General features: G+C 40.8%; 1 protein-coding gene across 1 annotated transcript; it reads right to left on the bottom strand.

Annotated features, from left to right (window-relative positions):
• Window positions 1-127: 127 nt before the first annotated feature.
• Window positions 128-9725, bottom strand: LOC122116336 (endogenous retrovirus group K member 25 Env polyprotein-like). The gene is made up of 3 exons (XM_042690000.1): window positions 9334-9725; window positions 3764-5626; window positions 128-167 (listed from the first exon to the last, which is right to left on the bottom strand). Exons 1-3 carry the CDS (start codon window positions 9723-9725, stop codon window positions 128-130), a joined length of 2295 nt encoding a protein of 764 aa, XP_042545934.1.
• Between the last annotated feature and the right edge of the window lie 4255 nt (window positions 9726-13980).

Genomic DNA, 13980 nt, shown 5'->3' on the forward strand with positions numbered 1-13980 from the left:
GAGATGAGTCTGATCCAGTTTCCTGTCCAGACTTAAAACCTTGATCCTCTTTTCTCATCCTCTTTTGTAAGTATGATTACAGGCATGTTGTATTACTGTTAAGTAACATAGTAAACATCATGCCAGTTTATACTCGTTCCAGCAGTGTTCGAGTGTTGCACACACACCTAAGATAAAATCCACTCCATGTTTGATGACAACCAGGTCTCATAATCCCATAAGATATGTATTGTTATGCTCACTTTACCTGTAAAGAATTTGAGATCCAGAGAGTTTCATTAATTTTGAGTCCCCATCTAGTATACAGTGGAGAATGTATTCAAGCCCAACTAGTTCTGTTTATTTCAGAAAACATGGAGTCATCATGTGGTCTAGTAAACACGTGTTCTATTGAGTACTGCTCTTTGCAAGTACAGTTCTGTGCCTGACAGATTATCTTTCTCTTTCTTTAGCTGCACCCCCTTTCATAAGCTCTGGAAAGCACAAGTGATGAGAAGAGCCATTTTTGAAGGAGAAATTTATAAGGGGTTTGACCTTGGTATCACATACATATTAGTATGACCTCCCATTTGAGTTATGACTCCAGCACTAAATTTCTGTTTTTTCTTTTGTATTATTATTATAAATGTGAATTACACAGAGGTTGCAGTCATATAAGTCAGGTATGGATATATTTCTTTTTGAAAGGTCAGTCCTTCCCTTGCTCTATCAATTTTTCTCACTAGTTTGGTTTTTTTAACTTCCTTCTTCTTCATCATCTTCTTCTATTATCATTATTATCATTATCATTATTATTAGTATTATTATTATTATGCTGTAAAGGGTTTAGTTACAATCTTGTGGTAATGATTATTTTTTTGTTTTAGTCCGTAATGTAGCTTGAATCCAGGGCCTGGAGTCTCTCTCTGAGTTCTTTTGCTGAATAATGGCACTCAAATTGAGCCATAGCTCTAATTCACTGAATGCATTTGTTTTGGACAATGTTAATCTTTCACTTTATCTTTTTCCGTTTTCCCGTCCTTCCAAAAAAACAAATTACATAGGTCATTTTCAACATAGTACCAATTGAATACCAGTGTTACACATATTCATTCCTTGTCCCTCCTTTTCTATCACCCCTTTAACTTCTGAAAGAGAGATAAATGTAAAAAAAATGACAAAAATGAAAGAAAATAAATATCTTGTTTCTTTTTCCTGGTCACTGGTTATTTTTGAGAGAGAGAGAGAGAGAGAGAGAGAGAGAGAGAGTGTGTGTGTGTGTGTGTGTGTGTGTGTGTGGTGTGTGTGTGTGTGTGTGTGAATACTGGAGCTTGAATTCAGGGAGCTGACCTTTAGCTTTTGTAATCAAGGGTAAGAGTCTACTACTTGCACCAAACTTCCATGTCTTGATTTTAAATGGTTAATCAGATATCAAAGTTTCACTGGTTTTTCCTAACTAGTCTAACTTCAATTCACTTTCCTCAGATCTCAGATTTCTAAATAGCTAGAGTTACAGGTGTGAGCCACCGGTGGTGATTGGCCTACCTTCTTTTTGTTATGTAGTTGAAATGTAAAAGATAGTTGCAACCATAATAAAAAAGGAAATCAATTTAACTTTCCCAGCTTCATTAACTTTTAATATTTTGTCACATTTGATACATACAGAAAAACATTTTTTGTAAATGCTCCTGCAATTTGGTTTTCATATCGGTATTTTCCTCATGATGAACTTGATTTTATAGCTTTTTACTTACTAAATATTGATGAGAATATGTTCAGAGGGCATTGATGACATTTTGTTGGCTTTCATACGGAAATGTTGCAAGCTAACACTTGATAAATTTGTGTGCAAGACCCCGATGATATATCCACATTCTTAGCCAGAAGACAGTAGTGCCTGTTACAAATCATCTAGATCTGACAAAACCCTGACTCAGGCCTTGTTACCACCTTCATGAATGTCCTCTTAGTGTGCAATCCTGACTCTCCAGTGACCATGACAGAGACCTGCTGCACGTTCTCATGACACAGCCAAGGTCAACAGTCAGGCGTGGCACCTACAGTGTAATGGGAGACTGGTGACTGTTTCCTTGGATGGAATGACACAGGAAATGTTAGGTCCTTAAGCTGTCATCAGTCCTGAGGGCTCCTCATGAGCATTTGATCCTAAGATTTAAGGAGACATCAAACTCTCTCTTTCTTGTGCAAGTTGTTGCCCTGTCTTCTGGGGCTGTCATCTTCTGTGGAAAGATATGATCTGAGCTCTATAAGTCATTTTGCTTATTCTAGGCACTTAGTGTAAGTATGGCATTTATACTTAGACAAAAAGAAATGTAGTGATAAAAAATAGGAGACAACATTTTTCCTCGTCTATTTATTACTCAAATATGTTTTCAGATTCTACCAATAATTCTTATTAGTAAGAAGCACTATCTCAAAAATAATCAGTTACCAGGAAACAGAAACAAGATGATATTTATTTGATTTCATTTTTGTCCTTTTTTCACATTTATCTCTCTTTCAGAAGTTAAAGGGGTCATGGAAAAGGAGGGACAAAGAATGAACATGTACAACACTGAAACTTTGATCTCCAATTAACCATTCAAAATCAAGACATGGTGCCGCAGACCGGGCTCTGTCGGGACGATGGAGGACACCTAGGGGAGGAACCTAGAATAGGATGGGGAGATGGCAAACAGACAACTCACACACAAGAGGAGTGGATGCTGAGTGTGATTTAATGCAGAGGATAACAAACTTTTATAGCAAAAGTCTTCATGAGAAAGGGCAAAAGGTTACACAATCTTGCTGCATGGCTTCATTTTTGGGTGGTCACCAGCTGGTCACCTGATAGGCACTTGTTTCCGGCTTATCTCTAATAAATACAATGATTACAATGTTTGTCACCAATTAACCATTACCTATCTTTATAGAGGCCTTAACTTTCCCATAAGATCTTTCCTGTTTCTTCTTTAATAGTAAACCTCAAGGAGACCTAGATCTAGCAAGTCTCTTAGTAAATAAAAGAGAGTAGCAGGAAATTCTTTCTCCTAAATAGTTATCTCAGCAATTGCCATACATTCTTTCTGCTCTAGCTGAGCCTACAGCTTCTTGTAAGTCCCTTACAAACAATTCCTTCTGCTGAAGTGACTTCGTGAAACCCCCAATACTTTTATATTTACTTATAACTTGTCTACTAGCCTCCATAAGAGGGGTTTCAGGGTAGCACTTAACTCTGGTGAGTTAGTCATATTTTTTAAGATACTCATCAGATATTGGAGTCGTCAACACTCTTAAGAGCTTTGAATAAAGGAACATTGACAATGAGTAAGTACAAAGAGCAGTAGAAGCAGTAAAAGATTAATAGGCACTCTTATGAGGAAAAGAAAGGCAGAAACACATCTTTCCCAGGGGTTTGCCAGCCTTTCCAGGAGTAGGCCTCTTAGAAGCCCTATTCTCCGAGGTAGACTTCGGTGAAGTCCCAAAACTCGGAGATAGGTCTCTGTAAAGCCCCATTCTCTGAGGTAGACTTTGGTGAAGTCCCAATACTCAGAGATAGGTCTCTAAAGCCCCTTTCTCAGGTCTGAAAGATGGTTTCCCATGCTAAGCAGACTCCACTGGAGTAGGCGTGGCATTTGCCCCTTTTTTATTTTTTAGATGTGCCAGAGAAATTTCTTCTCGTATAGAGGAGATGGAGCGGAAGACTAGTTTGAAGAGGACTGGAAAGACAACAAGAATACATATAACAATTAGTGTTATGACTCCAAATGTAACCAAGTAGTACCACCAATCTAAAGGATTAAGACTTTTTAATCCTTTCTGTAAGTCTTCTGCCAAAGAATTTATCCCTGCGGTTTCCAAATGAGCTTGACTAAGGGCTGAAATGTCTTCCTGTAGCTGTCCTATATCATGAGTTAAGCTATTGTCCTTCCAGATTCCTTGTAGATGCACTTTGATAGCTTCCCAATCTAAGCTGTCATTATAAGGCAATGGGGTAACACAAATACATTTAAATGACTGATGACATCTAGTGGTCAGCTGGATTTTAAGATTATTAACTTCAGTCCCTAACTTTAAGACTACTTCCTCCAAAGCCTCTAGTTTGCTGTCTAACTTTTGATCAATGATTTGATGCTCTGTTAATGCTAGAGAAACATTCTTATTTAACTCATTAACAAAATGCACCGTGTGCACTTGTTGTATTAGTGCAGTGGTGGATACAGCAAGCGAGGTTACTAATGCTATAAGGGAAGCAATTCCAAAGATCAATGTTGCAACAAATCTTTTTGGTCGTATTAATTCATACAAAACACGAAGTGTTTGCAAAGCAGAATTATCAAACCAAGGATCATTATGCAAATTTACAGGAAGCATTACATATTCAGGTCTTTTTACAATAATTACTACTGAAAATTCTTTATCTATGGAAGCATCAACACAGTTGGTCAACCGACAAGAGTAACATTGAATTAAAAAGGAATTCCCTACTTGTGTAATATTAATTCTTTTATCACTTCCAATTAAAGCTGCATATGGATAAGACAAACAAGCTCTTAATGCAATGGATTCTGGTAGGTTAGCTTTGGGCTTTTTTAGCAATATCATATTTGCAGCTGCAGCAAATCTAAACAAATTTTTATGGGTAACGGTGGTTCCATAAGGACTAGATTTAGCAACCCACATTGGGGTGACAAACCCAGGCGTGAACCAACGCCTTACCGGTTCCGGGCCAACCGGAGCTTTATAGCTTGTGAATTTTACTTTCTCATTTTCTTTTAAATATTTCTTATAGTCATAAGTTGGGTTGGCAATGGAAAAATCAAATACCAAATCTGTAGTACCCCTAGGCCAATGTACAGAGGCAGAATGTGGAAATCCACAATCCAACCATGTTGGAAGTTCTTTTTCTGTTTTGCTGTCCCAAAATTGATCTTTATCCCGGTAAGCTGTTAAACAATTTGGAAAAGGCATGCTAACATTGTTATCTTTGTCAAAGGTCTCATTGTAATTAAAATACCCAAGTATTTGAAAACTCAATTCCCACATCACCCTCTTACTGCTAGAAGCAGTGTTAGTCTTATCAGGTGCATCAGCATAAAGGGTCCTGTATTGAACAGGCAAGCATGCAAAGGGAGCACGGCCTTTTAAAGCCAAGCATATAGGGGTGACATCAGATCTTCCCTCATAATCTAGATACGTGGAGATCATAGGCTTTTCTGACCCCACTGGAATGCCCCCTAGTATAGAGGTATCATTCATTAGTACTTTTATGTTAGATGGGTGAGTCCAACCCACGGGGTGAAGCAAAGGTGGATCAGGAAAATACGCCCAATACATTGTACAAAAAGCGTACTTCACCTGTAAAGAAACAAGGGCAAGCATGGCTAAAAACATGTTTTCCGGATTGGGTTGATTTCCGGTGATCTCAACAGTGTGTCGAGCTTCCTCGCACAACTTCTTGATCTGTTCCCACGTAGGTGGTGCAGCGATTTTTGTAGAATCACCCTGCGGTGGTGATAGAGAGAATGTCTTCATCTTCTGCACCAGTTTTCTCTCCCGATGTATTTTCACTTTCTTCCTGGCTCTTTTTTGGGACCAAGAAAGGCCTGATAAGTCTGTCTGGGACCCAAATGGGGGATTCTGCATCCTGTGGGAAAACACAAGCATAGCCTCTCCCAGATGTTAACAGGATGTCTGGCCCACGCCAGGTTCCAGTGAGTAGATCCTTCCATTTTACTAAAGGAAAGTTGTAGTTTTTTCCATGCCCCAATGTCTCATCATCGGGGTTATTCCTTGCTCATCAGCATTGAAATGATTAAGGACCAGCAAAGCATGATTAAGAGTGTAATGGGGGGAGTATTGCTTCCCTCCTCCCCGTCTAATTCTTGTCAATTGGTTTTCTAAGGTCTGATGAGCCCGTTCTATTATTGCTTGGCCTTGTGGATTATACGGATTCCCTGTTTTGTGCACGATTTTCCATTGTGCACAAAATTTAGCAAAAGCTTTGGAGGTGTATGCTGGTCCATTGTCTGTTTTTATTTCCTTGGGAATTCCTAGGTCCACAAAGGCATTAATCAAATGTTGAATAACATCTTTCACAGCCTGTCCAGAATGGGCTGTAGCAACCATGGCATGAGAATAAGTATCTATAGTAACATGGACAAAGGAGATTTTCCCAAATTCTGTTACATGGGTAACATCCATTTGCCACAACACTCTAGGCTTTAAGCCTCAGGATTAACTCCCATTTTTTGTGGATGAAAAACTTCTGGGCATGCCTCACATTCCCTGATAATTTGTCTTGCCTGTTCTCGGGACACTTGAAACATCTTTCTTAAGGCATTAGCATTTTGATGATGTAGTCTATGACTTTCCTGAGCTTCTTCTAAAGCTGACATTACATGACTTTCCTTAGTTAATAAGTCTGCAAACTTATTCCCTTGAGACAAAGGTCCAGGGAGATTGGTATGCCCCCTGATGTGTCCCACAAATACCTTTGTCGTTCTTTGTTGTAATAGCTGTTGTAATTTTACTAAGTATTCTTTAACTTTAGATTGACCAGTAACTAGGGATGTTTCAATGGCAGGAAACAAGGAAACCACACACATCTGTGTAAAGGTTAAACTCCTCTGAATAATTTTGAAATGCTAGCAGAACTGCAATGAGTTCTGCCTGTTGTGCAGATACACTTGGGTCATAAGATATTAATGGTGGTCTTGTGCTGCAATAAACCACAGACTTTCCACTAGAAGATCCATCTGTAAAAATAGTTAATGCCCCGCCAAAGGTTCTGTAACCACAACCTTTGGAAATATCACAGGAGTTTCAGTATAAAATGTAACAAAGGATGTTGGGGCATATGAAAGCTTATTTTACCTGTATAAGTTAATACAGCAATTTTCCAATCATCATCAAATTGTATCACATGATCTAATGTTTCTTATTATAGGGGACAATAATGTTAGGTATTTCTTGGCCAAATAATTCTCTAGCTCTTAATCTAGCCTTTAGAATCAAATTAGCACATAAGCAGGGATATGAAGCAACTATTTTTCCAGGGTTATGGGAATAATGGATCCATTCCAGTATCCCATCCCGCCAAAAACATCCTGTGGGAGTGAAGCTTGTAGCCAGAATTATAAAGGACCATGTTTGTGTAATATTAATTTGCTGTATTTTAGCTGTATTCAATGCTTCTTCTACCTATCTTATACAGGATAGGGCTGCAGGAGTTATTTCCCTGGTAGATTTAGGATTAGGATCTCCGTTCAACATTTTCATCAAAGGATCTAATTGTCCTGTAGTTATTTTTAAACTAGGCCAAATCCAATTAATAGTCCCTAATAATTTTTGGAAATCATTTAATGTTTTTAGTTTATCTATTCTAATTTCTGTCTTTTGGGACATAATATAATCATGTCGAATCACTTTTCCTAGATAATTTAAAGGTCGTTCATGTTGAACTTTATCAGGAGCTATTATTAACCCGAATTTTGTTAATTGTTCTACCATATCCTGTAATATTTTCTCTGTCTTTTCTCTAGTTTCATCGGTCATAAGTATATCATCCATATAATGAATAATATATGCCTCTGGATATTTTTGTCTAATTTGTTCTATAGCCCTCTTTACATATTGTTGACAAAAGGTAGGGCTGTTTTTCATGCCCTGAGGTAGCACTTTCCATTGGTACCTATCATAAGATTGTTTAAAATTAGCCGAAGGGACACTGAAGGCAAATCTCTTGGAATCTTCTGGTTGTAATTTTATTGTAAAAAAGCAATCCTGTAAGTTTATTATTATTATATATCTACCCTGTGGGATTGCAACAGGAGAGGGTAGGCCTGGTTGAAGGGCTCCCATGTCATGCATGGTCTCATTAATTGCCCTTAAATCTTGTAATAACCTCCATTTTCCTGACTTCTTTTTTATTACAAAAATTGGAGTATTCCATGGACTGGTATTCTCTTCTATCCTTCCTTGACTCAATTGTTCTAGAACTAAGTCCTGTATGGCTTGAATCTTTTCTTGAGTTAGGGGCCACTGATTAATCCATACAGGATCATCACTTTTCCATAATATTTTGTCAGCATAAAGCTGTTCCTCAGCGGCCCCTATGAAAAATTTTGCTCCTTTGATGAGGAGTCTATTTGTCCTATTTGTATATTCATGTCCTGCATGATGTCCCTGCCCCATAAAGAAAAGGGCAAGCTGGGGATAACATAAGGTTTGAAGTGGCCTTGCTGCCCTTCACATACCCATTTGAGTTTCTGAGCTGACTGAGCTACATTAGAAGCCATCCCTAATCCAATTAGGGAGTAAGAAGTCTCCTGCACTGGCCAGGTCGTAGGCCAATCTTTTCCAGCTATACAGGATCTGTCAGCCCCTGTGTCTAAGAGTCCTGTTATTTGTTTTCCATTGACCTTAATGGCCTTGTAAGGCCTTTTATCTGTAATTTCCTGACCCCAGGCTACAGTATCGGTGGTGCCAAACCCTCCTTCTCTGTTTTGAGTCAAGGTGGGATTAGGCAACTTTAGATATGAAAGTAAAAGTTTTTGGGCTATCCTCTGCCCTTTATGAATTTGAATAGTCTCTTTTAGAGACCTTATCATGACTTTTATAGTGGTAGGACTGTCTGAGTCTATTACTCCTGGTAAAACCTCAAAATTCTTTTTATAGTTTGAACTCCGGCTTATGATTAGGCCCATTACTCCGGAAGGGAATTCCCCTTTTATGTTTGTCTCTTATCAGTACAACCCCATTATTTCGGGATATGATATGATCTTGAGCGGCAGCCAAGTCCAATCCAGCACTCCCTGGAGTGGCTCTAGGCAAGTCATGAATAGTTTGCTTTAGTTCCTCTCTTGGGGAGGGGCTGAGAGGTTGCCCCTCTGTCCGTTTTTTGTTTCCTCTTGAAGAGGAGTTCCGTCTTTATGGAACTTAGATTTACAATCACTTTTCCAAGGGTTCCCTCTTTGACACCGAGGACATAAGCCTGGTGCTTTTCCTGATCCCTTCTGTTGCTTTTGAGCTTTACACTCCTTTTGAACGTGGCCTGGTTTGCCACAATTATGACATACTCTCTGTTCAGGATTATATCCTGAGCCTCTGGTTACCTTTTTCACATATGTTTGAAAAGGCGTTTCTTTCATGGCAGCAGCATATGCAAGTCCCTGAATCATAGCAGGAGAAGCATCTATGCAAGCCTTAACATAGTCTTGTAGGCTTCCTGTTTTTCTTACTGGCCTGATTAATTCCTGACACACAATATTAGCATTCCCCCATGCCAATTGTTTGAGAATGATTTGAGATCCCTCAGAAGGAAGGAACATTCTTGTAATAGCTTCCTCCAACCTAGCTATGAATTCCTCATATGGCTCCTCAGGCCGTTGCTTAATTCCTGATAGAACAGTGGTCTTTCCTTCCCCTGATGGTAACTTTTTCCAGGCCATAACAGCAAGCTTAGTGATGGTTTTTAAAATCTCCTTTGAGAATTTAAGTTGTTTTCTAATGTCTGCAAAATCCTCCTGACCAGTTAACATGGAGACTGTAGGCTTAGGGCCTGAAGTAGTGAATAATCGCCGTTGCACCTCTCCGTTAACAAGGTCCTCATATTCTGTTCTCCATAATACGTATTGCCCCAGGGTTAGCACTGATTTTGCAGTTTGATACCAATCATAAGGAGTTAGCCAATCAGTTGCTATGGAATCAAGGATTGTTAAAGTAAAAGGGGCAGAAGGACCCATAGTTTTTACTGCTGTTTGTAATTCTTTTAGCACTTTTAAGAATAATGGCTCCCACTGAGGCGCGCCATGGTCTAGGTGGCTTCATTGAATGAATTAGGTGGTGGACTTTCTCTTTCAATTTTATTGAAGACTTGGAGGAGGATCGGTGTTAGCTGTGCTTTGAAAATCTTGAAGAATTCGTCTGTAAAAGCAACTGGTCCTGGGCTTTTCTTAGATGGGAGGTCTTTTTGTGCTGTTTCTATTTCAGTGCTTGATATGGACCTGTTAAGATGGTTTAACTTACCTTGGTTTAGTTTCATGTCGATATTTGCTAGGAAAAGCTACATTTCTGCAAAGTTCTCAAACTGATTGGCATAAAGTTTTGAGAAATATTCCCTTATAATGTTCTGAATCTTGGTTGTTTCTGTGGTGATGTTTCCATTCTCATCTCTGAGTTTATTTATTTGGGTGTGTTCTCTTCTTTTTCTGATAAAATTTGCTAAGGGTCTCTCAATTTTGTTAATTTTTTCAAAGAACGATCTCTTTGTTTTGTTGATTTTTTTTTCTATGATTTTTGGATTCTAATTCATTTAATTCTGATTTAATTTTAATTATATCTTTCCATCTACTGAATTGGGGTTTATCTTGCTGCTCTTTTCACGGAGGCTCAGATGTCTCATTAAGTTGTTGGTTTCAGGTCTCTCCAATTTGTTGATGTAGGAACTCAGAGCTATAAACTTGCCTCTGAATACTGCCTTTACTTTGTCCCAGAAGAGCTGGCAATTTGTGTGTTCATTTTTGTTGAATATCATGAACATTTGAATTTCCTTTCTAATCTCTTCCATGACCCACTCGTGATTAAGCAGTGTGTTGTTCAGCGTCCATGTATTATAGGACTTTCTTTGGTGGCTTTTGGTGTAGAGTTCTAATTTTATTCCCTTGTGGTCTGAGAGAATGCAAGGAATAACTTCAATGTTTCTGAATTTGTACACATTTGCTATGCGATCTAAAATGTGGTCTATTTTGTAAAATGTTCCAAGTGCTGCTGAGAAAAACGTGTATTCTGATGCTGTTGGGTGAAACATTAAGTAGATGTAAGTAAAATCTACTTGATCTATGCAGATGTTTAGATCTGCAGTTTGTCTGTTGAATTTTTGTCAAGTTGATCTATCTAGTGTGGATACTGATGTGTTGAAGTCCCCAACTGTAGAGAACATGGGGAGCAAAGATAGCATTGAGAGGGAATTGAGTGGGCAAAGCCCAATTTGCCTTATGTTCAGTGCATAACCAGCCTGTAGAAACTTAGGTGCATGATAGGGTATGACCTTTAGAGTCATTGGTTCCTCTTCCCCAGTGCTATGCCCCTCGCTGTTTTTTGCTTTAAAAAGGACTTGCTCTGTGTTAATAAATGAATTTTCCTGCTTGACTTGACTCCCTGCTGAGTCTGATTGTCTCCCAGGCTGAGGGAGGCTGGGGATGGGGCGGGTGGTTTCACTTACCTTTCCTCGGACCCCGTCCGTCTTTCGTGGAATGGATGAAGACCCTACTTGTGGCACCCAACGTGGGCCATGAAAGGAAAAACTACCAGCCTATGCTATGCAGTCTCTCAGGGTAAGAGAAACCCTTACTATGGGTAATGCTATCTCACAGAAGAAGGAGGAGGAGGCAACATTATGCCAAGAGGGAGTAAAGGAGGACTTGGGAAGTGAGAAGGAAAAGGAATGGGCCAAATTCTACCGAGAACGCACTGAAACATGCACAGTGGAAGTCAAAACGATGATGAAAGTTACTCCCTCTGACTCAGGTGACCATGACGGTCATAGGTCCCCTCCCTATTCCCCTGATTGGGGGGGGAAGTACAGCATCCTACGCAACCTGCAAGACCAGTATCTCTACCAACCTTCCATGGAGGGGCCGAAGTCTGGCGAAATAACCTACTCTGAGGCCTACCCTGGAAAGGAAGAGCCACCCGGGAGCCCGAACCCTAGGCCACAGGATTCACTTCCCAAGGGTATCTAGTCAGTCTGGCACCAGGGTCTAACAGGCCCTTGGAATGGTATCCATAGGAAGCTAAGGATCTTAAAGAGCCCCAAAAGGCGGTGGCAGAGGATGGTCCAAACTCTCCTTGGGCCCAGACCCTATTACAGGACATTGCTTATCACCCATGTGTCCCTAAGGACTGACTGGATGTGGCCAAAGTCATCCTTACTAGTTCTCAGTTTATTAAATGGTGTGCTTTCCTTAAGGAGGAATGCAGAGTGCAGGAGGAGAATAACCGGCAGGCTCAATCAGCGATACCTATTACTTATGACATGTTAACAGAGATATGGTTTGGGTATTCCACTGCCGTCCAACATGCCACAATACCTGGCCTATACCATGACCAGGTGAGACAGGCTTGACTTGCTGCGTGGTACAAACTGGATGATGGGCCTACTGAGTCCCGCATAGCAGGAGTGAGACAAAAACTTGGTCAGCTGAGTACAGCAGTCTGCAAGCTGCCGGCAGGGAACCTTCAAGGTCAGTTTGTAAAGCTGCTGGTCTGGGAAGGGATGAATGCAGACCACCGCATGGGATTGAGAGAGAGTTTCCTGGGCAGATGGGAGGTGGCCTCATAGGATGTAGGAAAGCAACAGAATCAGTCCCAATCACTAGTTTTAGCTTTACAGGCTAAGACATCTGCAGTGACTGAGGCTATTACCCATGTGCTAGCAGCCCAGGGCCTAGGAACCCCAAGACCATTGGGGAGATGGGCTTATTTTAAATGCAGGCAGGAGGGGCACTTTGAGAGGGACTGTTCATAACAATCCCCAGCCAACTTGCCCAGGGGGAGCCAAACTGCCCCCTATACCCTGCCCAAGGCGCAGGAAGGGATACCTTAGAAAAAAGGATTGTCGATCCAATTTTTTTTTTTTTTTTTGTCGGTCGTGTGGCTTGAACTCTGGGCATGGGCGCTGTCCCTCAGCTCTTCAGCTCAAGGCGAGTGCTCTACCAATTGAGCTACAGCGCCACTTCCGGTTTTCTGGTGGTTTATTGGAGATCGGAGTCTCACGGTCTCTCCTGCCCGGGCTGGCTTTGAACCGCGATCCTCAGATCTCAGCCTCCTGAGTAGCTAGGATTACAGGCGTGAGCCACCAGCGCCCGGCTGTCGATCCAATTTTGATTTAGATGAAAAACCCTATCTGGGTGGAGCAGTGGCCATTGACCAAACCTAAACTTGTAGCCCCCCACCTTTTGGTAAAGGAACAGATAAACCTTGGGCACACACACCCTTCTATGAGTCCTTGGAACACACCGTATTTATTATTCAAAAAGCTTCTGGGACTTGGCTTATGTTCCAAGATCTATGTAAGGTAAATGAAAGGATGGAGCTAGTAGGAACGCCCCTAAGAGGCATGACCTGGACTCCTGCTATACCTTCAGAATATACCTTAGTTGTGATTGATATTAAAGATTTTTTTTTCTATCCCCCTGCATCCAGATGACTGCGAGAAGTTTGCTTTCTCCATCCCTTCTCTTAATTTTTCCCAGTCTGATCGGAGGTTTTAATGGACCGTGTTGCAACAGGGAATGGCCAATAGCCAGGCCTTTTGCCAACAATACTTGGCCACACTTTTAGGGCCTGTGCTGGGTTCAGATACCTCCCTTGCCTATGCCTACATGGATGATATAATTCTGGGGCACCAAGACCGGAGCCGCCTGGAGAGTCTTCTGGTCCAGGTTTGTGCCATATTAAAAAGGGGGGTTTTACCATAGCCCTCAATAAAGCTCAAAAGGTACCTCCTTTTAAGGTGCTCAGAACCCACCTTACCTTTACTCAGGCCAGCCCCCTTAAGCCTTTGCTGGATTTCCAGGCTCTCTGACCTTAACCTAACTTCAGAGTCTTTTAGGGGAAATCAATTGGCTGTTGCCATGGGTTTTTGTCCCTAAAGATAGTTTTGTGTCCTTATTCACCATACTAAAAGACAGGATACCCCAAGAATTTATTACAATTACAGACAGCCATCGGGTAATATTTTTTCAGTTCCAAAAAGCCCTGGATGAAGTTTCCCTAAAGAGGTATTCTATTTTTAAGCCCATTTCCCTTTGATTGTTTGCAGGTGTCACAGTAATACCTGCAATTTTAACTCAAGGGGGGGAGCCATTAGAGTGGGTTCACACTCCAATGGGGGGCACACCTTGGGTGTACTCTCAGGCAAACCAACTTGCAGATGCTATCCTCAAGGGAAGGACCCAAGCCCAAGGGCATTATGGCCTTGATCCTCACTTCATTGTT

The sequence above is a fragment of the Dipodomys spectabilis genome, unplaced genomic scaffold (genome assembly GCF_019054845.1).
Source record: "Dipodomys spectabilis isolate Male_0828 unplaced genomic scaffold, ASM1905484v1 ptg000131l, whole genome shotgun sequence".
Classification (NCBI taxonomy): Eukaryota; Metazoa; Chordata; class Mammalia; order Rodentia; family Heteromyidae; genus Dipodomys; species Dipodomys spectabilis.